This window comes from Topomyia yanbarensis, chromosome 1 (genome assembly GCF_030247195.1).
Source record: "Topomyia yanbarensis strain Yona2022 chromosome 1, ASM3024719v1, whole genome shotgun sequence".
Classification (NCBI taxonomy): Eukaryota; Metazoa; Arthropoda; class Insecta; order Diptera; family Culicidae; genus Topomyia; species Topomyia yanbarensis.
In genome coordinates this window covers 6,551,531-6,577,685 of record NC_080670.1, presented here as the reverse complement: position 1 = coordinate 6,577,685, position 26,155 = coordinate 6,551,531, and the positions used below count along the sequence as shown (strand labels likewise).

General features: G+C 41.8%; 5 protein-coding genes across 11 annotated transcripts in view; 2 read left to right on the top strand and 3 right to left on the bottom strand.

The window, feature by feature from the left end:
* Positions 1-812: 812 nt before the first annotated feature.
* Positions 813-3,047, bottom strand: LOC131676724 (zinc finger protein 521-like). The gene is made up of 2 exons (XM_058955993.1): positions 2,847-3,047; positions 813-2,785 (listed from the first exon to the last, which is right to left on the bottom strand). Exons 1-2 carry the CDS (start codon positions 2,927-2,929, stop codon positions 916-918), a joined length of 1,953 nt encoding a protein of 650 aa, XP_058811976.1. The 5' UTR covers positions 2,930-3,047; the 3' UTR covers positions 813-915.
* A 3,775-nt stretch (positions 3,048-6,822) lies between these two features.
* LOC131676723 (ADP-ribosylation factor-like protein 6-interacting protein 4) lies at positions 6,823-7,651 on the top strand. The gene has a single exon (XM_058955992.1). It carries the CDS (start codon positions 6,901-6,903, stop codon positions 7,546-7,548), a length of 648 nt encoding a protein of 215 aa, XP_058811975.1. The 5' UTR covers positions 6,823-6,900; the 3' UTR covers positions 7,549-7,651.
* Positions 7,652-7,932: 281 nt separating this feature from the next.
* Positions 7,933-9,991, bottom strand: LOC131676722 (zinc finger protein 354A-like). 3 transcript variants are annotated; one of them, XM_058955990.1, is made up of 5 exons: positions 9,856-9,991; positions 9,435-9,787; positions 9,258-9,384; positions 8,011-9,169; positions 7,933-7,951 (listed from the first exon to the last, which is right to left on the bottom strand). In XM_058955990.1, exons 1-4 carry the CDS (start codon positions 9,876-9,878, stop codon positions 8,035-8,037), a joined length of 1,638 nt encoding a protein of 545 aa, XP_058811973.1. In that variant the 5' UTR covers positions 9,879-9,991; the 3' UTR covers positions 7,933-7,951; positions 8,011-8,034. The 3 variants fall into 3 exon arrangements, with proteins under 3 accessions (XP_058811973.1, XP_058811972.1, XP_058811974.1); XM_058955989.1 differs by lacking the exon at positions 7,933-7,951 and having other exon boundaries at positions 7,960-9,169; XM_058955991.1 differs by lacking the exon at positions 7,933-7,951 and having other exon boundaries at positions 7,960-9,169; positions 9,258-9,378.
* A 2,476-nt stretch (positions 9,992-12,467) lies between these two features.
* LOC131676721 (translation initiation factor eIF-2B subunit alpha) lies at positions 12,468-13,806 on the top strand. Its single transcript, XM_058955988.1, has 6 exons — positions 12,468-12,505; positions 12,562-12,645; positions 12,720-12,821; positions 12,885-13,254; positions 13,306-13,576; positions 13,635-13,806. The coding sequence occupies exons 2-6, from the start codon at positions 12,621-12,623 to the stop codon at positions 13,779-13,781; spliced, it is 915 nt and encodes a 304-aa protein (XP_058811971.1). The 5' UTR covers positions 12,468-12,505; positions 12,562-12,620; the 3' UTR covers positions 13,782-13,806.
* Positions 13,807-16,156: 2,350 nt separating this feature from the next.
* LOC131676714 (tyrosine-protein kinase Fer) overlaps positions 16,157-26,155 on the bottom strand; it is a 71,758-nt gene continuing 61,759 nt past the window's right edge. For 3 of the 5 annotated variants that reach the window (XM_058955979.1, XM_058955980.1, XM_058955981.1), the window contains 5 exons: positions 18,359-18,556; positions 18,026-18,202; positions 17,653-17,956; positions 17,463-17,591; positions 16,157-17,404 (listed from right to left, as the gene is read on the bottom strand). In XM_058955979.1, the coding sequence (XP_058811962.1) occupies positions 17,076-17,404; positions 17,463-17,591; positions 17,653-17,956; positions 18,026-18,202; positions 18,359-18,556 (1,137 nt within the window). In that variant the 3' untranslated portion in view covers positions 16,157-17,075. Of the gene's footprint in view, positions 17,405-17,462; positions 17,592-17,652; positions 17,957-18,025; positions 18,203-18,358; positions 18,557-19,463; positions 19,491-19,685; positions 26,095-26,155 lie in introns of those variants that run through there. The other 2 variants (XM_058955982.1, XM_058955983.1) reach the window with 2 other exon arrangements.

Sequence of the window (26,155 nt, the reverse complement as noted above, 5' to 3'; positions counted from 1 at the left end):
TTTTAGTGATTCAGGATATCGTTAAACACGTTCAAACACGTAGTGTGAACATAGCATAAGCAATTATAACAACTTGTACCTGAAAATAATCTTCTTGTTTATTATTTTATTGTTCAGAAATTTACACTATGCGGCCTTAATAAGGGTTTTTAATGCTTTTAATTATTAAAGCATTTTATAATTTTGTAACGTGAACGTATTACTATCTTCGGCATTGCAGCATTTATTATTGCCCGCAATTACATTGTAGAACTTTAAAAGAAAAATAAAAAGCTGAAAAATATGCGAATATTGACAAAAGCTTTGTTTCACGATAATAAAATCTCATCTTCGGCAAAAATGTCTACTTGATTGCCACAAACAACTTTGCAGAAAGCCATAAAAATTAAAAAAAGGATCGTGAAAATTTATATTAGGAAACTAGCATTAAGGAGTTTATCGCAAATAATTTCTCAATACCGATTACTATGTAAAGCGTTAGTGTCATCCACAAAAACCTTCTTAGCAGTAATTCCTATAACTTCGATGAAGACAGCAAGTCTCTAAAGCTAAATTATATGAAAAAATAAATTTTCTGTATCACTTTTAGTAGAATTAATTACCCTACTCATTGGATCACAAGATGCCTCTTTTCATGGGCCTAGTTTATAAAATTATTAAAGTTTTAAAACTAAGCTGCAGAATAAGTTTCATGGATCGATCACAATGTCGCTTGTTCAATTGTATATCAAGTAATCATGTGTGGTAAATTATATGAACCATAGATGGAAATATTGAATAATAAGGATAACACCATCGACAGCAAAATGAAGTTTAACAGTTTTACTGGTATGCACGAATGCATAGTTTTATTTTTGTAAATAGACACATGCTCTAGAACAACAAACAAAAATTCGGATGATTCATTTTTCCACATCATGGGGCACGAAACGCTGAACCGTATAGCTCAAAACCGGACTCCGGTGGGGTCTCTTCCAGGAGCAGTTCTTCCTCCAGGTCCACATTGCATGCAACTTCCTCTGGATCGTCGCCTACCACTTGCGAGTAGTACTGATAATCATGATCCGTGACAGCTGCCAATTCCGGGTCAAATTTAAGTTCGACCTCAGGAGACGACGAGCCAATTGTTTCAACATCGTTGAAATGCATGACAGTATCATCGCCATTGAGAAACGTGCTGGTTTCTTCGGTGGAATCACTGTCCTCCGGACTGGACTGGTGCTCCATGTTTGTGTGCTTGCGATCCAGATGTTTGAGAAAGGTTTTTTCCGAATGAAAAAAGCCCTGACACGATAAACACCGATGGATATCGTTTGTAAGCGGTTGAACATCATGCTGATCCTGTTGATGTTTTAAATATTGCTGCACATCAGGAAATCGCTCCCCACACGTCCCACACACATATTTCCTAGGTAGTTCCGCATGTACCTGCATGTGTGATTTCAAGTTCTTTTTAATCGAAAACTTCCTTCCGCAGACTCGACAAGTGTGCTGAAGTAGTTGCCCTGGCCGATGACGAAGCTTTTTATGTTCATTTAGGGCATCCTCTGTTTCGAAGCGGGAGTAACAAACGTTACATTCGAACATCAGCTTGTGAACTACGGCCTCGTGCTCATTCCGCTCGGCCAAGGTTTCAAAGTGTTTCTTACACACACAGCATGGATTGCGTCTCTTCCTTTTTCGGTCGAACTGTTTGTTTTCTAGATTGGCTACCAATTTCATTTGAAGAATCCGCTGCTTCGCGTGTCTTCCCATATGTCGCATGAAATTCTCGTAATGGCGAAACTTTTGTTCACATATGGAACATTGGACGTAGCCCCCATATTTTGGATGGACTGTCCGGAGGTGATATTGATAGTCCGGTTGCGTGGGTAGCGTTATACTACATGCTTGGCACGTTTGATCTCGCCTATTCGACGATGTTCCAGATTGGGGGAAGACAGTTCCAACTGGCTGGCTGGGCGTAGTCGTGAACTGTGTACTAACAGACGGCGCCAGTGCTTCACGAACTACGTTAGTTTCAATTGGTTGATTGTGAGTAATTTTCGACTGCGTATTAACTGATGGTTTCATTACCTGACGAACTACAGTGATTCCAATCGGCTGATTTTGAGGAGTATTCAACTGTGTACTAATTGGCGGCACTAATGCGTCACGGACTATGGTAATACCAACCGGTGAATGGTTAGTGGTTTTCGACTGTGTACTAATTGGCGGTACCCCTGATTGGACTACGGTAATTCCAGCCGGTGGATTGTGCGTAGATTTCGACTGTGTACTAATTGATGGCGCCACTACCTCACGGACTACGGTGACTCCAACTGGCAGTTTTTGAATAATATTCGACTGTGCGCTAACTGAGGGCATCGTTACTTCACGGACTACGGCAATTCCACTCGGATGGTTGTTGGTAGTATTCGACTGCACATTGCTGACTGACGGCGCCATTACTGCGCGGACCACGGTGATAGGTGTGTTCATCATTGCAATCCGTGGTGTGACTAAGGTTGAGGGACTTGATGTTACAGTCTTTCCTATGTTCCGAAAGTCTTTAAGTGCTTTATCGTACACCCGGCATCGTTCCCGAAACTGCTGGACACTTTCAATCGACACGCAGCAACCATAGCATAAAGAGAAGGGAGTATCGTCAACTACGGTTAGCTGGACACCAATATTTTCTACGATTGTTTCGATCCAGGCTTCAATGTCCGATCGTAGTTGTACTTTTTTGAACAGGGTTTCCGAAAAGCATAGTCGGCAGTAGGATAGCGGATTCCCCGTGGGTCTGTTTAATTGGACGAGATGCAGTGATAGAAAAAAAATATGTTAATCTTCATTCTACTTACATTACTGATGGCGGTGCTATAGGTTCCTGTAATCGGGGACTTATATCAGTTTCCCTTCTCGGTCGAATCCTCATTTTCTCCATTGGTATCAATGAGAATTTGTCGAATTGAATGAAAAAACAAACATTTGACTTGTTACTGAGATTCTTGTTCAATTAAAATACTTTGTGCATCGAAAAGTGCTGTTGTTTGCATGTAGCAGAATTTTGAGTGATGCTTGACAGCTACTCGAGGGGTACTCAAACAGTAATTTGATGCATTGAGTGCAGGGGGGTGTCACTCCTGTCATCCGCTATTGAGATATACAGACTTTGACAGTAGTCTACATATGTGGGCCTAGCATATGTCGCCCGTGCAATAGCATTGGGTTGTTTTGATTTCAACAAAGGCAGATGTTGGCTAGGACAAAATGGCTGCCTAGCAGGAGCCTGATTGAGTGTTCTTGTCGGCCGGTCTCACGAACACTAATACAGTTTCTTGGTTGAAAACAATCCCGTTTGCTTTTTGCGTCTTTGTTTATTATTTTCCACCAGCTAGTGATGTAAATTTGTGTCATGTGACGTGTACGTACACGAGCCGTAGAAAAGTCTATGCATTCTAGAGTGAATGAGGTTAGCCTACACCGGGCAAAATTTACGTTGAATTTCCATAAAAACGACTTATGATTTTCAGACATAAGGATTTTAAATGGATTTCATAAGTTTGTCTTATGATTTGGAGGGGAAACTTTCCAAATCCATCTCTTACTATTTTCATAAGACAGTCTTATGAAATTTATGATAATGTCCGAATGAACGCCATAGGTGTCCATTTATGAAAATTTCTGACATTTTTAAGTAGAAAACATGGTAGAAAAAGTTATTTTCATAAAACAGTCTTATGAAATTCATCACAATGTTCGAATGAATGCCATAAGTTTTTTATTTATGTCTACTATTGTGCATTTATATAAAAACAATGTTCTTACATGACTGATATTTCTCGAGCGTTTTCGATAGAGTGAAAAAATCAACTGTCAAAATAAACCTTGAGAAGAAATTCGGGACAAATGAACCCCCAGGTATAGATCTCATTAGAAGATTGAGGAGAAAACTCTCTTACTAAATATTTAAATTTATACATAATGAGCATCGCTTCGTCGCTATTTTCCGGAAAACTGGATTTAGACAATAAGGTTCATAACTGAATGATTATGTTTACTACTTCTAAACTGATTTTGATAATTATACGCGTCGCGATAAATACGCGCCAGGCACTAATTATATGCAAAGTTTATTTCAAAGTTCATATCAATGATAATCGGATTTCTTCAACAAAAGTCATAACCATGTAAATTGATTTAATCCACTCAGTAATTTATTGAATAAATTGGGCAATTATTTGAAATTTTGTTTCAATTTCTTTAAAAACCTCGGTTATTTTGCTACAAAACGCAACTAAAAGGCACTGGCTTAAAACTATTAGCTCCTGGTTGGACTTCTATGCCACTACTGAATTCATAAGATGCAATTATGAACTTTTCACAAAAGTGACGTTTATGAAAAATTGAATATAATTTTATAGAATCAATAACAGATCTCGTACGGGTTTCATAAGAAAAACTTATGAAATTCTTTAACGCATATATTGGAGCAGAGTCATAAGACTGTCTTATGAAATACATAATTTGAACTTCCATGGAGTGCATGAATAAAGATAAATGTCTTCATAAGCCTGCCTATGACATTCGAAAACGTTTGATGGCATCGTCAGAAGGCTGGTTCATATGCCGAGACTTATGAAATTCTCAGGTGCTTTTTCCTCGGTGAGGAATATGCCGCTTGATGGCATAATGCCTATTTTGCATTATCAGCATGCGACGTACACTGCAAAAAAAACTTTACACATTTTATGTATTCAAATTGTCCATTTTCGGAAGTTATTCGAGCTGTCAAAAAATGGATACTTTTTGTTTCAAACAATGGGTACTTTTTATCTATTTCACAACATCTCGATGAGATAATGCCAATGGGTATATTGATCCTGATAATGGGTGAAAAATCCTTTAAGAATAATTTCAAGCGAATTAACCTGCAAATTGTGGATCGTAGCGGAACCCGCACATTATCGGCTCGTAGCTGAAACCGTGGCGGAATCGGAATATTTCGGCAGTGCTTCGAAAACAACGCCAGTTTAAACCACTGAGGATGTTGCAAATATGCGCCAGTTCCGCATTTTTGACTGCTTTGGAAGCCAACGAAAATATTCTGACCAGTGACAGGTTTTAATTAATTTTGTGGCTTTAGAACAGAATCCCTATCGAGATTCGTATACTTTTTAATTCTCTTTTTTTTTAAATTCAGAAATAATTCTATTTCCAATATCTTTCATTCTAGGGCGATTTTCATGAATGGGTGTTTTTTCGCATTATATTGTAACTGTTCTGCAAAAAATAATGGATGAAACCAGCCCCCTGCTAGTCAGCCATTTTACCCTAGCCAACATCTGCCTTTGTTAAAATCAAAATAACCCAATGCTATTGCACGGGCGCCATGGGCCTAGATACGGCTAGGCCCATCATATGTTGACTACTGTCAAAGTATGCATATCTCCATAGCGCATGACAGGAGTGACACCCTCCTGGATGAAACGTATCCAGGTTGACGTACAAGATCTGTACCTAGGGGCACATCACTCTAAGAATGTAAAACAAAATTGCATCAAATTAAAAAAATGCATTTAATTTCCATTTTTGCATCAACTTTGCACTCCCTCTCAGAAAAGTTTGTTTAACAAACGTCCTACGCTGATTCACTTTGTTCTAACTTTTGCTGAATGTAGGGCAAGTTTTTTGTAGGGTTTTGACGTCATATACGCAACGCAAAGTACATTACACGCAACACAAAATACATTATGAATTTCTATTTTAATGGAAAGAAATGCATTTAATTTCGCTGATTTTTAAAAATGCATCACAAGTGATCTGCCCCTAGGTCTGTACTCATAATTGAGTACAAGCTCTTTACCCATTAAGTGGATTATTCCACTTTTATTAAAAATGGGTAGTTTTCTACGCATTAATGAGTACTTTATTTTATCGTGTACCGTGAAAAGGAAACCATTTGATAATTTGAAAACTATTTCCAAACAATTGATATAATACGTATTGCAATTACTACAGATATAACTGATACATACGATCCACAATTTGCAAGTTAATTCACATGAAATTATTCTTAAAGGATTTTTCACCCATTACCAGGATCAATAGGTTTGTTCCAGTACACGGAAGTCACTCCGGAGCAAACAGGAGCAAAAAATACTCCGTTTTGCTACCAGAAGAAGAAAAAAGAGAAGAAGAGAGTACAGAAACGATTTTCTCCGGAGTTCTTCCAGTTGCTCCTGATACTGGAACAAACCTAATATGCCCATTGGCATTACCCCATCGAGAGGTTGTGAAATGGATTAAAAGTACCTATTGTTGGAAACAAAAAACTACCCATTTTGTTGACAGCTCGAATAACTTCCAAACATGAGCAATTTGAATACATAAAATGGGTAAAGTTTTTTTGCAGTGTAGCCTACCGCTCGCCGGTATTAACGACGCTGAATCCCTCTGGATATAAAGACTCGACACGTCAATCATTTGTTTACCACTTATCTGTCAGTGTCATTCCAATCGAGCACGAGACCTGTCACTGGTCCTCGTTCCAGAAGGATTCGAAGCGATTTTCTTCGGAATGAGGATTTTGACTGGTCTCGTACTCGATTGGAATGACACAGATAAATAATAAAAATAAGATAGAAACGGCGAGTCTTTATCCAGAGGGATTCAGCGTTTTTAGCCGGCATGTATTTTTACCCGCCTAGCTGCCATTTCGTTTATTGGACTGATTTGGTGTGAAACGCGCAATATCTCAACATGAATAAACTCTAAAATTATGGTATCGTATTAAAAGTGCAAATAACTCGCGGATCCTGATACTATTTTTTACAGTGTTTTATGTAGTTGCATATTTTTCAAACATTTTGAATTTATGCGAAAGAAGGAGGATGAAAACAAAAGAGTTGCACTATGAAAGTAAGTAAATCCTCGCCCAAGAGGAAGAGTCGACGTGATTCCACGACATCATATAGTACCGGCAGCTGTAGTAGTAGCAGTAGCGGTTCTTCCGGCGAGAGCTCTAATCGCAGTAGCAGTAGTAGTCCTGAGCGGAAGAAGCTCAAGAAATCATCAAAAGAGGACTCCGTCAACAGAAAGACAGAACGAAAACTGAAGAAACTACAGAAGAAAGAGGCTAAACGAGAACGAAAAATTGCTAAAGAACAAAAGAAAGCTCTAAAAAAGCAGCAGAAGATAGCACGGAAAGCTGAAAAGCAGCTGCGCAAACAGGAGAAAAAAGAAGCGAAGCGAAATAAACAAAACCCGTCATCCAGTCAACCCTCGGCGCCACCAGCACCGGAAGATGACTGCGGTGTACCACTTCAGCTAATGGACACGAAAGCCCGGGCACCGGAAACTAGAGAACAGTATGAGGCAAGGCAAGCGGTGATTCGACGGGTGGTCGATCCGGAAACCGGTCGAACCAGGTTGGTCAAGGGCGATGGGGAGATCATCGAAGAATGTGTCACCAGAGAGCGACACCAGGAGATCAACAGACAGGCAACAGCCGGCGATGGAGCCGAATTTCAACGGAGAACAATTGGATGGAATGTAGATTGACTTTGACATAAAATTGATATTACGCAAAATTGACCAGATAATTCTTTGCCAATAAATCTAAAATATTAAATCGTGTACAGCAATGATGTACAGTGCAAACTAACAGATTTTCGTACTCAATAAAATTACAAACCACAATTTTTGGATCATGTCGTAGATATATTACAAAAAAATTGCCGTCTTTGGCATAGAAACGAATGTATTCTGATGCTGTCTAATGCCATGAGGTTTTACCATGGGATTTCCGTTCCCTCGCCTAGAGTGACGTTAAGAAAATTTATAGTCACAATCATGGCTACATAATAGCCTATCAAAACCGCAGTACTACATTCCGTTGCGCAAGTTGACCTTTTTCGACAGATCTAGCAGTTTAGCCAGTGTACAAGATTAAGAATTTCAAACACTAAAAAATCTATTATGAAGCTTGTTTTATTGAACAGAGTCAAATAAATAAACATGTACCTTAACCGTAGCAGCAAGAGAAAATTATTCGCCTAGTATTGATGGTGGAGTGCACGGTCGCGGATCCTGCGTCGACCTTAGTCTCCATTCAATGCACAAAGAACAGTCGTGGGGTTTCACATCGAACGGACGATCGTGCTGTTGTAGGTGCTCTAAAAATTGATCGATTTGATCAAAAATGTCACTACAGACGTCACAACGACACAACAAGAACGGTTTTGGCGCTGATGCTACAGGATTGTCAGCTGTAGCGCAGCACTGCTGCAGGTGGGTAGTAAAATCGGGCAGATCGTCAAACTGTGCGAAACAGCCAGTGCAGATTATTTCGGCCGGGTCTACCTGAGCTTGTGGAACTGGTTGTAGGCGTTTGTCTTGTTGATTTGTGTTAAGTTTTTCCAGAGATGCCATGAATCGACCGTTTTGTACAGTCCGAGACGATGTGCTCTCATTTGTTTGGATTATCCTGTCTGAAGATGGCTCTGGCTTTGGGAGAATTTTTCGGAAAAGGACGACAAATTGTCCGTTATTATCAATTCTTCGGACTCCGCCTGTGGAATTATGTATTAACTTATCCTGTGGCGCATCTGCACGAGAAGTTGACTGCTGAGAATGGTGCGAGGGTCGTATGCCAGGTAAATTTGGTATTGGTTTATCCGGATGCAATGCCTTAAGGTGAAAAATGTAGCGTCCCTTATTTGAAAACATTCTGTCACAGTATCGGCATTTGCCAAACATAGAAGTACGAACCCGGCAACCATCCGTTTTGCGATGAGCCTCTAGCTCATGTGACCTTCTGAACTGTATTCCACACTTGTCGCAACTGATCATTAGCTGTGTTTCGTGTCGCAAAGCATGCTCTCTGAGCTGTAGGTAGGTGGGAAATTTCTTACAGCAGACAGTACAGTTGAATCCACCGTTTTCATAGTGCATTTGTGCCAGATGACTCTTAAGATTTGTGGCAGTACAAAAGTTTCGCCTACATAAGCAACACCAACCAATACTCCTTGGATTGACCGAATCGTCTTTGTCGGGAAACAATTCGGGATGTATCTCTGCCAGTCTCTCCTGCTCCAATGTTTCTGGTGCAACTACCGTCATTTCGTCATCATCTTTCGCTGTTAATGTCCGTTGGGACCATCTAGCGTATGATTCAAAATAGCTGCAATAGAGTCATACATGAGCGATCGAAACAAGGTCAGCTATCGAAAGGATGAAGTTCAAAAAAATTAAAGACGTTTACAAGATACCTCTTTAATGCCAACTCCTTCTCTGACTGATTTACTGAAATATCTTCTTCAAGTTTCACTATCTGTTCTTTGTTGTCCTCGTCCGTCATAACTTCCAATTGAAATGGTTCATTCTCTACATCTGCAACTGGAAGTACTCTGTAAAAACAGATTCGTTATATGAAAGCAAAAACTCACTCGTATCATCCACAACGAATTCCATTTTCGGTGGTACATCCATAAACACCCGATCCTTAGGGTAATCATAGAAAAGAACTAGCGCCGTAGGATCCTCCTGTCGCTTCTGCTTAAGTGCCTCATCGCAGAGACGGCACTGTTCGCGGAAATCAAGTATTCGTTCCATTTCCGCTGTACACCGCCGACATACTGCACAAGGAAAATCCTCATCCAGCTTGAGCCACACACCTAGACAGGAAACAATAGTATCGATGAAGGGCCGATCCACCTCAGTTCCGTTGGTACGGATGACCCAGTGCATGTTCTCCAGCGAGAAGCACAGCCGACAAAACTGGGTCGGATCGTTAGATGGGCTGGTTGAAAGAAAAAGAAACATAGTAAATTAAATATAGTGGTAGTCGATTAAAATGAAAATATTTACACTTCTGGAAGGGCTTCTGCCATCGAAAAATCCCCGGTGAAAAACTTTCGGACAAGATGGCTAACAAACGCTGATGGTGATCGATTTTATATGATTTTATATTGTTTACGATATACGTCACTTTGGCATTTGAGCTGAACACATGTTCAAGGGGTGCGCAGATGATATAGGGTAAACCAGCCCCCTGTCAAGGACGACGTCTCTGTACAGCCAACATCACTGCCATGAAAATCAAAACATTAATTTTGAATCGAATGATTAAAAGCTGTAATTAGTTACTAAATGTCGATTTTCTGAATAATATGGTATTAAATCATCCCACAAGATGCAAAACATCGTGTGGAATGTTTGAATATCGTGTATAGAGCCGAACATAATTCTTTGTTTGGGGCTTTATAGCTATAACGCCCCATATATGTTGGTCGCTGTCAAACTCCATATGATGGTATAGGGTTGCCAGAGGGCTGGGGTAAACATCGTTGTTTGGTTTCAAGATGATAATATAAGAGGTGAAAACATATGCCATTTTTAAGTAAGTTGGTTTCTTGCTACACGGTAAATTTTTTTACCCATTTTATGTATTCAAATTGCCCATTTTTGGAAATTATTCGAGCTGTCAAAAAAATGGGTATTTTTTGTTTCTAACAATGAGTACTTTTCTCGACAAACATATGATTACGACCTAAAAGCCAATTGTCAAAATCCACTTTGAATGGAAATTCCAGGCAAACCGTTACTAGTCGAACACAGTTCACAACAGTTTATGAAAGAAAAAACTTTTCTCTTTCATTTACAACCAACATCTGTGATTGGCGTGTAACGGTTTTTCCGGAATTTCCATTCAAAATGGATTTTGACAGTTGGCTTTTAGGCCATAATCATATGTTTGTCGAGTTTTGATCAATTTCACAACTACTCGATGAGGTAATGTCAATGGGTATATTGATCTTAATAATGGGTGAAAAATCCTTAAGAAATATTTCAAGCGAGTTAATCTGCAAACTAAGGATCGTAGCGGAACTTGCAAATTATCGGTCTGCATCGGAGTCCGCGGCGGAAACGGAACATTTCGGTAATGTTCCGAAAACAACGGCTGTTTAGACTACTGAAGATGTTGCAAATATGTGCATTTTTGAGTAGACTAATTTCCCGTCACGGGATTTGAAATCCCGAGCTCCATTTAAAATAAACAGGGACCAAATCCCGTGACAAGTTTTCCGAACTGTAAACTAGCCTTAAACCCAACCGTGGGAAACGTCACGGAATTTTAAAACTCGCTACACAAAAATCCGACCGGGAATAATTCAACATAAATTGTTTCCGACGGGGAAAATAGTATTTTTAAAATTCGATGCTAGTTTGATACTGTTGGTATTTTTTAGAAGCAGCAGAGTTTTTGGTTTAAAATTCTCCCTGATCAAATCCCGACACAAATTTTCTGAACTGTAAACCTTTAGCCTAAAAGCTATAGTTTACAGTTCGGGAAATGGGCCACAGGATTTGTATCGGGATTTGATCATGGAAAATTTTCCGCCGAGATCTCTCCAAACCGTCAAACCAACAACTGTGCTGCTTCTTAAAAAATCCAACAGTATCTGAATAGTACCGAATTTTAAACCTAATAAAAGCACCTTTTTCACCGTCGGAAACAATTTTTGTTGAATTGTTCTCGTTCGGATTTTTTGTATGTTTTGAAATTCCGTTTTCCGTGGTTAAGTTTACACTTCATGAAAGTTGCAAATTTGTGTGATGGAAATTAAAGAATAAACCCTTTAGGATGATCAACGTGCCAAATTTTAAAATTTGAGGTGAATAATGGTATGGAATAAAACAATGATTATTCGTTCAATTATGACGAAAAATCACGTTTTCCAATGTTTCTGGACGTTTATCATTATATGACCTTTTCGTATGTTATCTCTTGTGTGGCCGTGTTTTTGAAATGGAATGCAAAACTCGTCTGTCCAATGGAAGTCCCACTAGCGAATCAATGCTATCAATCACTTCAATTAGGCAATCCATTAGACGTTTGCTTGACAATTCAGCGGTGGGTTCTGTCAACAAGTCTACTCCTGCGAACAGAAAAACTCGTCCGACAAACAACTTCGTTAGTCCGATTCGTTTGATGTTGGATCGAATCAACGATATTGTCGGACGTCGCACCCCTCGGAGTAACGTCAGAATAAGTAAACAAGAAATAATCAGCTGATCAGAAACGTCTCATGGATTGCCTAATTGGTAGTAAGGCAAGACAAACTTATTCAAGTGCAAAAGCTTTTCGATTAGACGTGATATTTTTTTACCGTGTACAATGAAAACAAATCGAACTGTCAAAATTAAGTTTCGCTTACTCAGAGATGCCAGATTTGCAGACAAGTCTGCAAATTCGCAGACTTTTAATTTAAGCTGCAGATTTTTTCGATGACGCAGATATTTGCAGATTTTTCCGTTTGGTTGCAGATATTTGCAGATTTTTTAGTTTGGTTGCAGATATTTGCAGATTTTTGAATATAAAGGCTCTTGGTTACACTAGCTTGCCGAACATTTTTTGTACTTCCCAGACTTTTAAAATTATTATTGCAGACATTTGAAAAAAGTACCTGGCATCTCTGCGCTTACTGGATGCGTGGATTTTCCGGATTTTCGTCAGGTTATTAGTTAGACTGGACCTATTTGTATTTTATTATTCTCACGTAAGTCTGTTAGTTTACACCGAGTTATAGGACTAGGAAATAGTTGCAGAGTTAAAATACACATTTCTCCTAATGAAGCAGACAGCCGAAAAATTTGGTAAGTTACTAAGCTACTATCGAGTTCCTTCAAGCTGTGGTATCTGTAGCTTTTGGTTTTGTTTCCTCCCGTAGATGTCGAACGGTACTTTCTCGGCATTTTGGACAAAGATGATAGTCTATCATCCGGGATTGCTGCTATCAAAACGTTGCTGATGGTGTTGGAGAAAACTAAATGTAAGTGATTTATGGTATTATTTCAACTTGCTAGCAACGTTCTGAATCAATTTACCATTTAAGTTGACACCGTACAGGAACTGCACTCGACCATCCAGGCGGCGGTGCAGTCCATGCGCAACACGAACAAACCGATGACGTCAGTTGTGTCCGGAAGCGAACTGTTCTCGCGCTTTATTACGCTGGCAAAGTTTGACGATAAAACAATGGCCGAAGTTCGACAGATTATGCTGAGCCGGGGAAAACTTTTCCTAGACAAGCTGCTGGAAAGCCGGCACATCCTTGCGAAACAGGCCACCGGCTTCATCAGCGATGGGTGTCGCATTTTGACCCACTCCCGGTCACGAACGGTACGAGATACGTTGATACTGGCGGCAAAAATGAACAAACGCTTTCAGGTTTATTGCACCCAGAGCTTCATCGATAAGCAGGGGTAGGTGAAATAAGAAACTGGCAATGTAAAAGGCTAAGGCTTGTATTGCAGGGAACAGATGCAGAAAGAGCTGGAGGCTGAGGGAATCGAGTGTACACTGATTCTGGACTCGGCGGTCGGTTATGTGATGGAGACGGTTGATCTGGTGTTTGTCGGAGCCGAGGGAGTCGTGGAAAGCGGTGGTATCATAAATCGGATCGGAACGTTTACGATGGCCATGTGTGCCCGGGAGATGAAGAAACCTTTTTACGTGCTTGTGGAAAGCTTTAAGTTTACCCGGTTGTATCCGTTAAATCAGCGAGACCTGCCGGATGATTATAAGGTAGGATATGGTTTGAAAATGAGTTGAGAGTGTCAGTTTAATGCGTTTTGTTCCACAGTATCCCAAAAGCAGCCTAGGAGATATCTCGAAAGCGCATCCGATGGTGGACTATACGCCACCCGTTTACATTACGCTGCTTTTCACGGATTTGGGAATACTGACACCTTCGGCTGTTAGTGATGAGCTGATTAAACTATATCTGTGAATAAATTTTATCGTTTTATAAAGAAGCGGTTTTTGATTAGACTGAGAAGACAATTTAATGTTGATGGGGCCTAGTGAAATTTTCCAGACAGTACTACATCTCCGGATGCAGAGTGTATCGAGGTTTATTAATTAGCAACGGTTCATGACTAATTCAGTCTTCAGTCAGTATCCACGATTGCCTCAAAGCTACGCGCCACATTATCAACTTCGACGAAGCAAAACTAAACTGAAGAAACAGCAGGAAATCGTACTCCTCATGCAATTTTGCCTTTTTCTCGCCTTTCAAAGCGATTTTAAACAACTGACAAGAGAACCCATCACCTAGCCGTAACCCTCAGAGGATCGAAAGATCTTTAACGTTATGAATGGGCTAAGAATCTTTAAAAGTCGACTCAAAATCAAGCGTAAATGTCGATTCTAAAACGGAAATGTCCGCTCTAATAAATGTATACTCACTGGATGGATGCCTCTTGTTGAGGCTTTATATAATAAAATTCGGTATGTTGCCAAATGACAGCAGTATGCATTTAAGGGTTAAGACAATGTGCTTATTGAATTGAATTTTAAAATCAAATTATGTAAAATTATATAAAATTAAATGAAGGTAATTGTGATAAGCGTGCACGACATACCCGACAGAAGGTGTGCGCGGTATACCCGACAGAAGAAGGTGTGCGACTAAAAACACTCGCTTGACAAGCAAAAAATTTTCTGCCAGCAGACGGGACCAGGGTGGCCAGACCTACCGATTTATCGGTAGTCCTACCGATTTTGGTCTTCCCTATCGATTCACAGACGACCAAGGCAAAACTACCGATATTTTGTTATTCCTACCGAAAACTACCGATTTTATTGATTTTGGACACATCCTACTCAATATTCATTTTTTGGGTTGGATTTGGTCTGAGATCTGTGTTGTCAGTATTTTACAATTCTATGTCAATACTACGTTTTTGGGACAACAACCCGGCCTACCGATAAACTCTTAGTGACCCTACCGATATTAAGGAATTCTATGTGGCCACCCTGGACGGGGCGTAAGTAAAAACGTCAAAGATGGAAAAAAAAACATGGAAAATGGGAAAGAGCAATGGCGCGTTGTTGGTGAGGTGCTTTTTTACGTTATTTTTTCTTCATCGGCGTGGTCAGAGCTATTTTTGTGAAAAACTCCGCATTTTCAACATCTTTCTGAATCAGTGCTAGTTGTTCTGGTGGGAAAAAGTGATTTTCTCACAACCGGTAAATCGTTCAAGTTAAAGCACGGTTCTCTTGATAGAAAAGTAGACGTCGCTATCGCAAACGACACCTGAACCGGGCAGAGACGTTTCCCACCATTTTCATCGGGGTGCAAATCGATGAGTCACCGATGTGCCGTGTGGAACAGTGGTAGAAAAAGGAGTTCAGCACAGTTTCCTAGTGGATGGAAGGAGTACGACAACACGGCAAAAGAAGCAAATGAACTGCCGCTGAGGAAGGGAGGCATCATTACCTGGAGGGATGGCACATTGACGGCTGCCGGCAGGACCGGTTTGCTTCCGGACAATTTTGTGCAGGTGCTGGAACCAGACGATACTAATCAACTCGTTTTGAAGAATAAAACTGTCACCCAGAATATAAAGTGTAAAGTTATCTAAAGCTGCCGGGAAAACAAACTGGATGAGCGGATACTGACGGCTGGTGATGTTATAAGCGGATCCTACACGAGCAGACATTATAGACAATAAAACATGTTGATCGATATATTGATGGTGTAATGTCAACTTGAAAATATTGATTCTGTAGAATTTAAGTAGGATTGATGGATTGAAGCAGTCTTGTCAATATATTTATTGACAATATTTTTGTCTCGTGTAGGGTCCGCTATAGATTTCGCGGGGGCAGAGGAAAGTTGGTGGCGAGGTAAACGGAAGGAAAAGTTGGCGTATTCCCATACAATTTGGCCGATGCAATTGAATGAGCCTTACCAACTTCGGCCAACAGAGCACAACGGCGAGGAAACCTTCAAGCGACTCCCGGGATCGTATGATGACGACGGCCAACGTTATTAAGGTCAGTGCACCACTTTTTACCTTCTTTGAGAACCATTTGTGATTTGAGGCAATTTTGTGACGAGATTTGGGTACAGCCAACTTTTATTTTACAAGGTCTATATGCTACTGATGAGAAGAACTAGAAACAAAAAAAATAAACTTCATTAATGTTAAGTATGTGCCCTTTTATATACGAATTTGGATACACCGCAACATGCTGCCTAGGGAGAAATAGTGTTACTGGAACAGGATCTTCCCTTCAAACATTTGTTACAGTAGACCTCGATACACAAGCGAAAGACTTCGGGTGATATAATCACTCAAACACCGGTCCAAAAAGACATTTTTGTAATAAAATATGTATCGATACCTTTAATGTTTGTAAATATTATTACGGACTGTTTTTGATTTGCAATTTGCAGCAAGATTGAATTCAAAAACCTAATTACATACAATGTTCGATCGGCAGAGTAGCGTTTGTTACTGTAGAATATTCCCAACTAAGCAATTTTTCAGCATAGGTTACCGTATTAAATACGCTTTTGTGTTTCTAATGGGTCCTGTTGCCACGGATCACGGTTAAGGAAACCATTATTGATTATTATACTATATTGTAGTGACCTTTACCTTAAAACTTACCAAAACATGTGTGCGTTTTATTATTACAGTTTATAAGGCCTAACTTATATTCGAATCGACTATTAATGAGCCACTTTACTGGTTAAGATTATGCGTCATGATAGATTTTTTTTTGAATGATTTACTAATAAACTGCTTAACAAGATCGATAGATGAAATTCCCTTCGTATCACAACATACTCCTATCTAAGCAAGCATTTCTCAGCTTTTTTGGCCACATTCGAACTCCTACTCGTTTACTGTAAACAAACCTAGCTACCTACCTAAATAACCGTTCAATCAAATCTCGTTTCATTTGCACTTGCGTATAATGTTCGTTGTAGGGCGTTTGCAGTAACTAAAATCTTTAACGGTTTTATTCAACCTAAAACTCTGCCAACTTAGAAATAAGTTAAAACAACAATTAAAATAAAAACTGAACAGTTTCTATCCAGCGTTCAAGCTTTAGCAGCAAACATCATCACCGACGAGCAGAGATATCTAGATCCCACGATGGGCGCTGATGTCTTCTGCCGTCGTCGATGCTTTCTGCCAGCATCCGATGGCAGCTTCCGGCTGCAGGAAAGACACTGTTTCGACCTGTGATTCTGTGGCCCGGCGCTTGCCCTTTGGGGGGCCGTACGCTAGTCCTTGGCACACAGTATCAGCGCATCCACGACGGTGAAGATTTCATCAAAGTGGGGCCGATTCTCCGGTTCGTAGGACCAGCACTTGAGCATCAGTCGGTACATTTCCGGTGGGGTGTTCTCCGGCGCTGGCATACGATAACCCTCGTCGATGCGTTCCCGAGCGCGCGAATTGCTCAAACCCGAATACGGTGTGTCCCCTCGGCTGAAGATCTCCCACACCAGAATACCGTAGGACCAAACGTCACACAGGGTGGTGTATTTACCGAAATTAAGCGCTTCCGGTGCGGTCCATTTGATCGGGATCTGTTTCATGCCACCGGACACTGAAAAGGGGGCAGGATAATTGCTGTTCAACGAGGCCGAATGTTTTAGGCGACTTACCAATGTATTCTTCTTCCTCGCGAGACATTCCAAAATCGGAAATTTTGACGATATTTTCACTTCCAATAAGACAGTTACGGGCGGCCAAATCCCGGTGGATACAATTTTTAGACTCCAAGTATCGCATTCCTGTGATCGTGGGAAAGACGGAGATTAATAGCTACTGAAGCGTAAGAGAGCGTCTACAAACCTGCAGCCGCATCGCGACACATGGCCATCAATTGCTTCTGCACTAGCGTTGCCGAGTTTTTCCGAAGGAACATGAGTAGCGAGCCCCCGGAGACCAATTCCATCACAATCATAATCGGTTGCTTCTGTACGCAGATTCCGATCAGCTTGACGATGTTCGGATGGTCATACTGCTTCAGGATGCGTCCCTCTTGCAGAAACTTTCGCTTCTGTTCCTCGGGAAGTGTCATTCTGCAGGTTTTGACCGCGACCAGCGTATTCTTGGAGGACTTTAGCTTCGCCTTGTACACGTCACCAAAGTTTCCCTGCGGGTGTAGGAAAGGAAATTATTGTAGCAATCCAGACGGACTGGGATTAACTGATAGCAAACTCACCCGGCCGATCTTATCTAAGAGTATCACATCGTCGTTGCTAAGCTCCCACCGTTCCCTTAATACTGGCTTGCGGAGTACCGCCCCGGAACGACCCGTCACCGGTAGCTCCGACTGGTACTGGTGTATGATCAGCTCCTGTATGCTGGGAAATGCTGGACCCTCAAAGCGGAAGTGACCCTGGAATAGGAAATGGAATTACGAGGAAACCGGAATTCGAAACGTGTATCCTCTTCTTTGAAAGAGTTTAGACTAATAGAGCGGTCTATTTTTACACGATACAAGCGAAAATATAGCACGCACAGAACCCAAAATTAAACAAATGGTACCGCTTACCTCCGCCGTCGTCTGCACGATAAAGTGCTTGTGTCCGTTCCAGCAGACACTCAGTACGGTTTGGCTTTCGTCGTTCCGGGTCGTTTCGCGAACCAGAAAGTCACCCTCGTTGCGCAACAGTCGGACCACCTCCTCACGGGGTAACACCCCGTGGAACCATTCCTCCTCGTACAGTGGCCGGTTAGTCGACAGCGTCATCTGTGTGTCATTGTTGTTGTTGTTGTTGTAATGATCGTTTTTATTTCCATTCGATCGTAGCATGCCATTTCCGTGCGCCGCCGGGCAAATCAGAAGAGAAGAAAAATAATTCAGAAAATTAGTTCAGTGGTCTATAAATTCAGCTAAAATTGTGATCGAAAGGTTACTACTATATAAATAAGTGAAGAATACGGGAGATGCGTAGTGATGCGACAAAACAAGGATAAAAACGAAAGGAATGTGCTCAGAAGATCAGCTGCTGTTCATTGTAGAGCGGTGCGGTAGGTACAAACAAGCAGAACGGAAGGAGTTGTTAGGTGTTAATGGCGTCATTCCGCGTGCCAAACGAAGCTATATTTATACGACCGTATGCAAGCATTCAACCAACGCAAAGACCGGGAAAGGTTTAATTGGTTGCCTCCCTAGCAGCTGGGATGTGTTTTTATATACGTTCAGACGTCTGTTGCGATGATGTTCTCGAGTCAGTTACGCACAATAATTCATTCATGCAATTTTCCAATTTCTCATTTCAGTAATGTCAACCTGATTTGGATATGTTACGTACTAATTAATTTAATTTATTTTAACCAAATTTCCCAATGAAAAATTTGTGCAATATTCTAGAATGTAAGTCGTGAATCATGATCCGGGGCAACTTTTTCACGCTGCATCGGTTTTGAGTTTGTTTGAACGGTAACCAAGGTGACTGTCCATCATAAAGTAGGCGAAATAAGGGATCATTAGATTTGTTCCAGTACCAGAAGATACTGGAAGTACTCCGAATCAAGAAATTGAAAATTGTTCCGGTAAAAGCTAATAATGGAGTACTGGAACAAACCTGTTACTGTTGGATTAAGCTGGTACTCGAGTGAAACAATTTCATTAATACGCAAACGCGTAAGCTTACCAACGATTTAGTAGCCTTGCTTATTCTCTACATTTCGGCACAATTTCAAAGAAACAATAGACGAAAAAATACATGTTAAATACAGGTGACCCAAAGCGGCGTTTTCGTTTTAAATTGTGCACTTATTAATAGTCCTATTCGCAACGTGTTACAACATTTCACCACCGGCTATTTGTGATACAGCGCACGTACTCAAATTTTACATTCATTCCATTACTTTACCATCAGGATGGTCATAATTCGTTTCTTCCTAACAGGCGCCTTCGGCTGATAATTACTGTAGTGGCAATCCGTGTCACACGAAGACGTCGATGCCGTTGTGCTAATTTCCGTGATACTCATGACTGTTCTGTTTTTTCCTCTTTTCACTATTCAATTGACTTTCTGTGCTTTGCACACTTTGTAACCGTGTCTGAGATAATTTTACACTTTCACTGAATGATTTTTTTTATTCTTAAAAACCGCTAAAATTGAAATTCACACCACCGGAATCACACATAAAAATCCGATCGGATCGAAGGTCTCAAGTCGTGTTCGCGTAAGGTAACAACACCGACGTATCCCACTTGGATTGGGGCACAAGGTTACAACCGTTCATTAAGACATAATTTTTCTTTCATTTTCGGTACAACCGAGCAGCGAATGGAAAATACGCTCAGCTCCCACTTTGCCAGCTCGAAGCGAAAGAAAATCTGAAATTTAATATTTTAAGCTAACGACGACGACGACGGCGGTGGTGAGACTACACAGCTAGTAGGTGTACTTAGGTTCGTAGTATGTGCGAGAAATTTTGTGCTGGGAAAATGGGAGAGAAGCTGTTGGATCACTCTCGAGTCGAGGCAAAGTGGGTAAAATAGTGAATTGATTGAATGTTGGGAAAATGACAGCTATTTCAGAAGGAGTTAGTGAGAATAGTTATATAATAATTAGAAATATTATTCGAACGTTCCATAATTAGTAAATTATACAGCCTGATTATGCATTACGGCGGATCACTTTTTGGAACGAATGTTATTTACAACAATAACAAAATCAAACGAAAGCCTGCTTCGATCGAACGACATTCGTTCGAAAATATGATCTGTCGTAACGCAGAATAGTACTACGTTCACATTACGACTTAAAACGTGTTTTAACACTATCTAGATGACATTTTTCTTGCTGCTAATTATTATAACGTGTTTTAACTCTGTAGTGCGATCGTAATATAAGGCTGATAGTTGACTGGGAGATGATTTTACTAACGTAATCCATCTACAGATTTTTGAGACATGGATTTCAAATATTTAGATGTCGGTGAAGAGAGAGCAGTGAGTCTAATTATTAACGGTATGTACACTAGGCTCGATGGCGGATACAAGACATGTTGTCTTGAAGTATATACATTTAGAACAACAGCAGATTTTGCTTCAAGCTGCTCTCAACTACTATCCGACAGTTTTCACGACGCCACCCGCGTCCAAACTGGTGTCGAAGGGTTGTGGTTGTTTGATGTATTCTTGATAGTCCCATCATTAGCATTTCGGCTAAAAATTGGCAGGCAGCCTAAATTGAACATTAGAACAGAATATTCATGATGTGCAATGAAAGTATTCATAGTAAGAGCACTCGTAGGAAGACAATGTAAAAAAATAATAAAAGTGATGAACATTCTGATAAGATCCACCAAATATAACTTATTTATATATAAACATCAAATAGATACATTAAATACATTTTTTTATGTTCAAATCCATTTCAAGCATTATATTGGGGCGGGGTTGGTTGATGTAATGATAGCTTCGGAACATGCTTTACCCTTTATACAAAATGGGCCATCGGAATTCAATCGAGCTAACACCTACCCAAATCCTGGAACTTTTCATAGTTGATTTTCTTCAACGAAATAAGTTCGAAGAAAAGTGTAACCCTTTTAAAGGTACTTTCAAAGCAACCCTGAAAGGGAACGGGGTTGGCGAGCCACCTCGGCCCGCTAAAACAACTGCTCTTATCACCGAACCAGATTGCTCCTCAGTTCCTCCTACCTTACGGCATTACTTCGGTGAGGGGTTGTTTATTCCTTCAACAGGATTAGATCATCACTCCTCGATACATCACCAGTTATCGATCATTCACACAAGGTACGCCATTTCTGTATGGCAGTACGAAAACTAGCTGTTGGTCGAGAATTACCCTAAACATCTTATGCTCCAAGAGCCTAACGACCTGTGCAGGGTATAATCCAAACAATATGTGGAATCGTTGGATTATATGGGTTAAGGTTTGTGCATATTTTTTTTATTAGGGTAGTGCTCTTCCTTTACGAGGAAAATCTGGGTGGTAAACTACAGATTGGTCAATTTACTGCCCCTTTTGGCTCCATTGAGCCTGAGCGCAATCCCACTGGACCTAAAAATAGATAACGAGAGAGATTTGGCCCGATCGATGAGAGGGAGTGGTGACGATCTGCTTATAGGAGACATTGGGGGTCGATAGGTCAATTGGGAGGTATTGGAGGCTGTGGCGGAGATCACAATACTATTGGGAATATATGATGACATCATCACAGTTCCTCGATGGCGGAGTGATTGACGCACTCAACTAGAGACTGGGAGATCGCAGGTTCGATTCCTGCTTGAGGACATATCTTTTCTCAGTGTTTCCAATAAAAAGGTGAATTTTCACTGTTTCTTCATTTTCACCGTTCCGGTAATTCTTTCTCTGTCTGTTTTCCAGTGGACACGTCCATAAAAATCCTTAAGAAAAGAAAAAAATACAAACACTCACGTCAAAACAAGAGATATATAACTACAGATTGTTCAATTTACTGCCCCTTTGTGCTATTCAGCACCGCAACTCTACCGCCTTTTGGCTCTCTTCTCGTGCCATTTAGCACCACTTTCTCGTTCAACCGTTCAACTTACAACTCGTTCACGAACTACTCCATTTAGTCCCGCGGGCGGATCTAGCTTACTCCAACGGAGTTTCCCGCCGGTGATGGCTCTCCCGAAAGAGTTGCTCGCTGTTCATCACACCATTTTCGCTGTGATGCGATCATGATTTGCGTCGCCACTCTGTTGCCCACGTTCCACGTGTTTACGTCGCTTATCATTCTGTAGACGACATTATCCGAGTTGTCCGGTCCTCCCATTTCATTTCAAGCATTTAGCTGCAAGTCGCTTCGAACCTCGGATATTCTAAGACAACATGCTACGATGTCCTCTCGATGTTCTCACATTCGAAGAAAAACGGTAGCGTAGTGTGCTCGAACCGATGAAGATACTTCAGGAGCTGCGTCAGGTGAAAGTTCACCTCTCCGCGCTTTCTCTTGACCCACATCGACAAGTTTGGGATGAGCCCTTAGGTCCACTTACCTCTCTCCGTCTTATCCCATTTCAGCTGTCACCTTCCCATCGAATTGATTTTCACGTTTCTCGTGGTGTTTCTCCGATTGTAGCACTCGACATCCTCCGCCAGGGTGATGCAGATGGGGATCATCCTGGCGATAACGCATACTGCCTCTGACGATATTGTTCTGTACGCGCTCACTAGGTAGAGATCACATATCGCAATATCGATGACGAAAAACTAGCTAGCACAGGTCTCCTGTTGCTTCTCGGACCGCAGTTTTCTGGCATGATCCTCGCTTTCGTGGTCTTCGCCGACGTTTCGCAGGCGTAGCCGACGTAATTGTTGATGGTTATATCACTTCCACTCCAGTGCACGCTTCGATGCGATCGATCTGCATCCATGGCGTCGATTTGCATCCACAGAACTGCTTTGCAATTGCAAATCAACAACACCTGCTTTTTGTGGTGAGCTATCTGTAGCTTGACCGCGTTCGGCTAGATCTCGATCGCGTCTATTGTTTTTGTGACCTACCCCTTTCATTTCTAAAAGTGTCTCACTCATCACCGTTAGTAACACGTCGTCCGCGAAACGCTCGATTTTTACATTCCTGGGTAGCCGCATTGTCAAGACCCCATCGTACATCCCGTTCCAGATAGTTGAGCCGAAAATGGAACCTTGAGAAACGCCCGCTGTGACTCCCATTGACTTCTGCCCATCGTTTGTCTCGTACAGCAGCCAGCGTCTGCTCTGGAAGTAGCTCCTCCAGATCTGACATGGATAGTCGGGAACACTCATTCTGTGCAGTTCTGCGGCACTGTTGAACACATTCTTCACGTCTATGGTGACCACAGCGCAGTATCCATTTCCTCTTCACTTCTGTTAAGATGGATTCTCGGCCCTCTCGAGCACTGTCTGATACTCCTTTGCGGAATACGAACTGCATCTTGAACAGTCCATGCTCGCCCTTCGTGCATTTCGTCAGCCTGTTAAAGATGAGGAGAAGTTTCCGAGTGTATTCAGCAGAATCGGCCGAAAACTTTCCTGGCTTTGGCAGCAACACTTGCTTCGGTACCTCCCATATTTCTGGGGAGTTACCATCTTCTAAATGCTACTGCAACACCATCCTGAACATGCCCGGATATGCTAGGATCGCAGCTGGTAGCGCCCCGTTTGGTATTCCATCCATACCGGGATTTCAGTCGCCTCGACACTTCTGCGAGCTCGTTTTTAGTCACTTGCCGATCCTCCGTGTTTAGCCCTTTTCCTTCGTCGTACTGTGTCGGTATCCAGCCAGTTGGATTGTTCTAGGGGAATAGTTCTTCAACGATAATCTGCGAACTTACCCGGGCATATTTCGTCTGGCGTCGATCCTGCATTTTCGCCATCACAACTCGGTACGCGGGGATTGGCGTCTACTTCTTGGCACAGCTCTTTGTGGCAATCTGACTTGCTAAAGCGATCCTTAGCTTTGCGAAACCAGTAAGTTGGACGCTGTCTACTGCGTGGCTCCAGTTTTCGCGGTATTGTGGCGTCACAATCCTTCTTGTTAGATCGTTTCCATTATCCGAAAGAAGTGCCTCAACGAAGAGGTCTTTGTTGAAGGATTTCGCCCTTCACTTTCGATCACCGGTCATCCTTCACCATGTTACAGAAGGGTTCCTTCGGCTGATACGGTAGCGAATCGCTTGATGATCGCTATGGGTATATCTTTCGCATACTCTCCAGTTCATATTCGCCGGCAGTGAAGGACTGTAGAACGTGACGTCCATAATACTCTCTCCCGTCTCTCCGAAATGTGCTAACGGAACCTTCACTGTATAATCGTTCATCTAACTTCGCTAAAGATTCCTGCAGGGTACATCCGCTTGTGTTGGTTAATCTACTGCTCCACTCAACATCCCAGGCATTGAAGTCACCAGCACTGATTACCGGCTTTCGACCGATCAACTGTTAACTGCTCCAGCATTAGACTGAACTACTCAACTATCCACCTGGAGATGCGTAATAATTGCACAGGAAGACGCCGTGGATTTTGGCGATCACCAATGAGCGTTCTACCACTTCTTGAATGGGGAATATACCCATAACTTCTATCGCAGCCTTTCCCTTGCTATCCGCCACCCCGCTACCGTTATCAGGGGGAACTTGATACGACTTTGTAATCAAAGCGACGTTACACATAGTTTCTGTCGTAAATTGCTACAACATGTGCCGTGCGGTGTCACAATGATTTCGATTTATCTGGGTTATCTCCATTACCGGTCTGCAGTAGCCCTCTTGTAGGCAAGGTATTTGAAGCCACCTGTCTTTCGCAAGATTACTCGTTTCACCGCATTTCCGGCACATCCCGGATCTATCCAGACCTTTGCAAGCTCCTGCCAAATGTCCAGAGCTCAAATACTTGTAGCATTTCTTCGCTTATTTATTCACTCGTGGGACGGCTCTCAATGGGCATCGCGAACGTCCAAACGTAACTTTGCGGTTACCGTTAAACGAATCATCGCTGTCTGAGTTCCTTCGTATCCCTTCTTTAACCGGACCGTCATGTGCACCTGGCATAGATTGCACCAGGCCTTCAGCGCACGTCTCAGCACGCTCTAGAGTCGTGATCTTATGTAAGTCATTGCCCACATTCACTGTCTTCTGGCTTAAGGTTTTAACTTCTGCCTCTTCGCCCAGTGATTTGGTCATAATCTCATTTTGCATTTTGTCATTTTGCATAATTGAGCTGTTAATCGTGGGATTCTCCTGAAAATCGAAGAGCAACTCCCAGTTAGGGGTACACCTGCTTCTCCTGGCGAGATTATTGCCCTCTTTGAAGTCACGTAAACTGGCCTGTTCTCCACTCCAACCAGCGAAACCTTAGCCGACGTCAATGCTCGTTCAGGCACATAAGCCCTCAGCGTTTCCGTTTCATACTTCTTCACAACAGACACTAGCACTTTTCGGATTCTGAGTGGTGAGCATTGTTTCTCGCGTCCCTCGAACTTGTGGAGCTGCTTCGCCAAGCACTCCACTGTCACTACTTTCGGCTTCTGTAAGGTTTTGCTCACCCCGCTCTGCTCGGGCTGCTGCTGCTGCGGTTGTTGTTACTGCTTCTCCTCCTCCTACTCTTGCTGAATGATATCCGCTGGCGTTGGTGGTGATGACAGCGTTAGATCCCATTTGGCGAAGCGATTCGCCGCGCCTACTCCGTATGTGTGTGCATGTGTCAATTAATCGCACTCACTTTTTGAGAGGTGGCTGAGACGATTTTTACAATGATATACTCAAATGAAAGGTGTAATGTCGTCATATGCCTTTATTGAATTTTATTCGCATCAGTGTTCCGCTTCCGAAGTTACGAGTTGAAGAGTGCGGTC

What these genes read in the sequence shown, in the direction of transcription:
- LOC131676724 (XM_058955993.1), bottom strand. Translation starts at nt 2,929, where the DNA reads ATGGAGAAAATGAGGATTCGACCGAGAAGGGAAACTGATATAAGTCCC. An exon ending in ATAGCACCGCCATCAGTAAT is followed by an intron (nt 2,786 to 2,846) that starts GTAAGTAGAATG and finishes CCAATTAAACAG; the next exon opens with ACCCACGGGGAATCCGCTAT.
- LOC131676723 (XM_058955992.1), top strand. Translation starts at nt 6,901, where the DNA reads ATGAAAGTAAGTAAATCCTCGCCCAAGAGGAAGAGTCGACGTGATTCC.
- LOC131676722 (XM_058955990.1), bottom strand. Translation starts at nt 9,878, where the DNA reads ATGGCAGAAGCCCTTCCAGAAGT. An exon ending in GCAGAAGCCCTTCCAGAAGT is followed by an intron (nt 9,788 to 9,855) that starts GTAAATATTTTC and finishes TCTTTCAACCAG; the next exon opens with CCCATCTAACGATCCGACCC. An exon ending in AAGGAGTTGGCATTAAAGAG is followed by an intron (nt 9,170 to 9,257) that starts GTATCTTGTAAA and finishes ACTCTATTGCAG; the next exon opens with CTATTTTGAATCATACGCTA.
- LOC131676721 (XM_058955988.1), top strand. Translation starts at nt 12,621, where the DNA reads ATGAAGCAGACAGCCGAAAAATTTG. An exon ending in AGCTTCATCGATAAGCAGGG is followed by an intron (nt 13,255 to 13,305) that starts GTAGGTGAAATA and finishes CTTGTATTGCAG; the next exon opens with GGAACAGATGCAGAAAGAGC. An exon ending in ACCTGCCGGATGATTATAAG is followed by an intron (nt 13,577 to 13,634) that starts GTAGGATATGGT and finishes TTTGTTCCACAG; the next exon opens with TATCCCAAAAGCAGCCTAGG.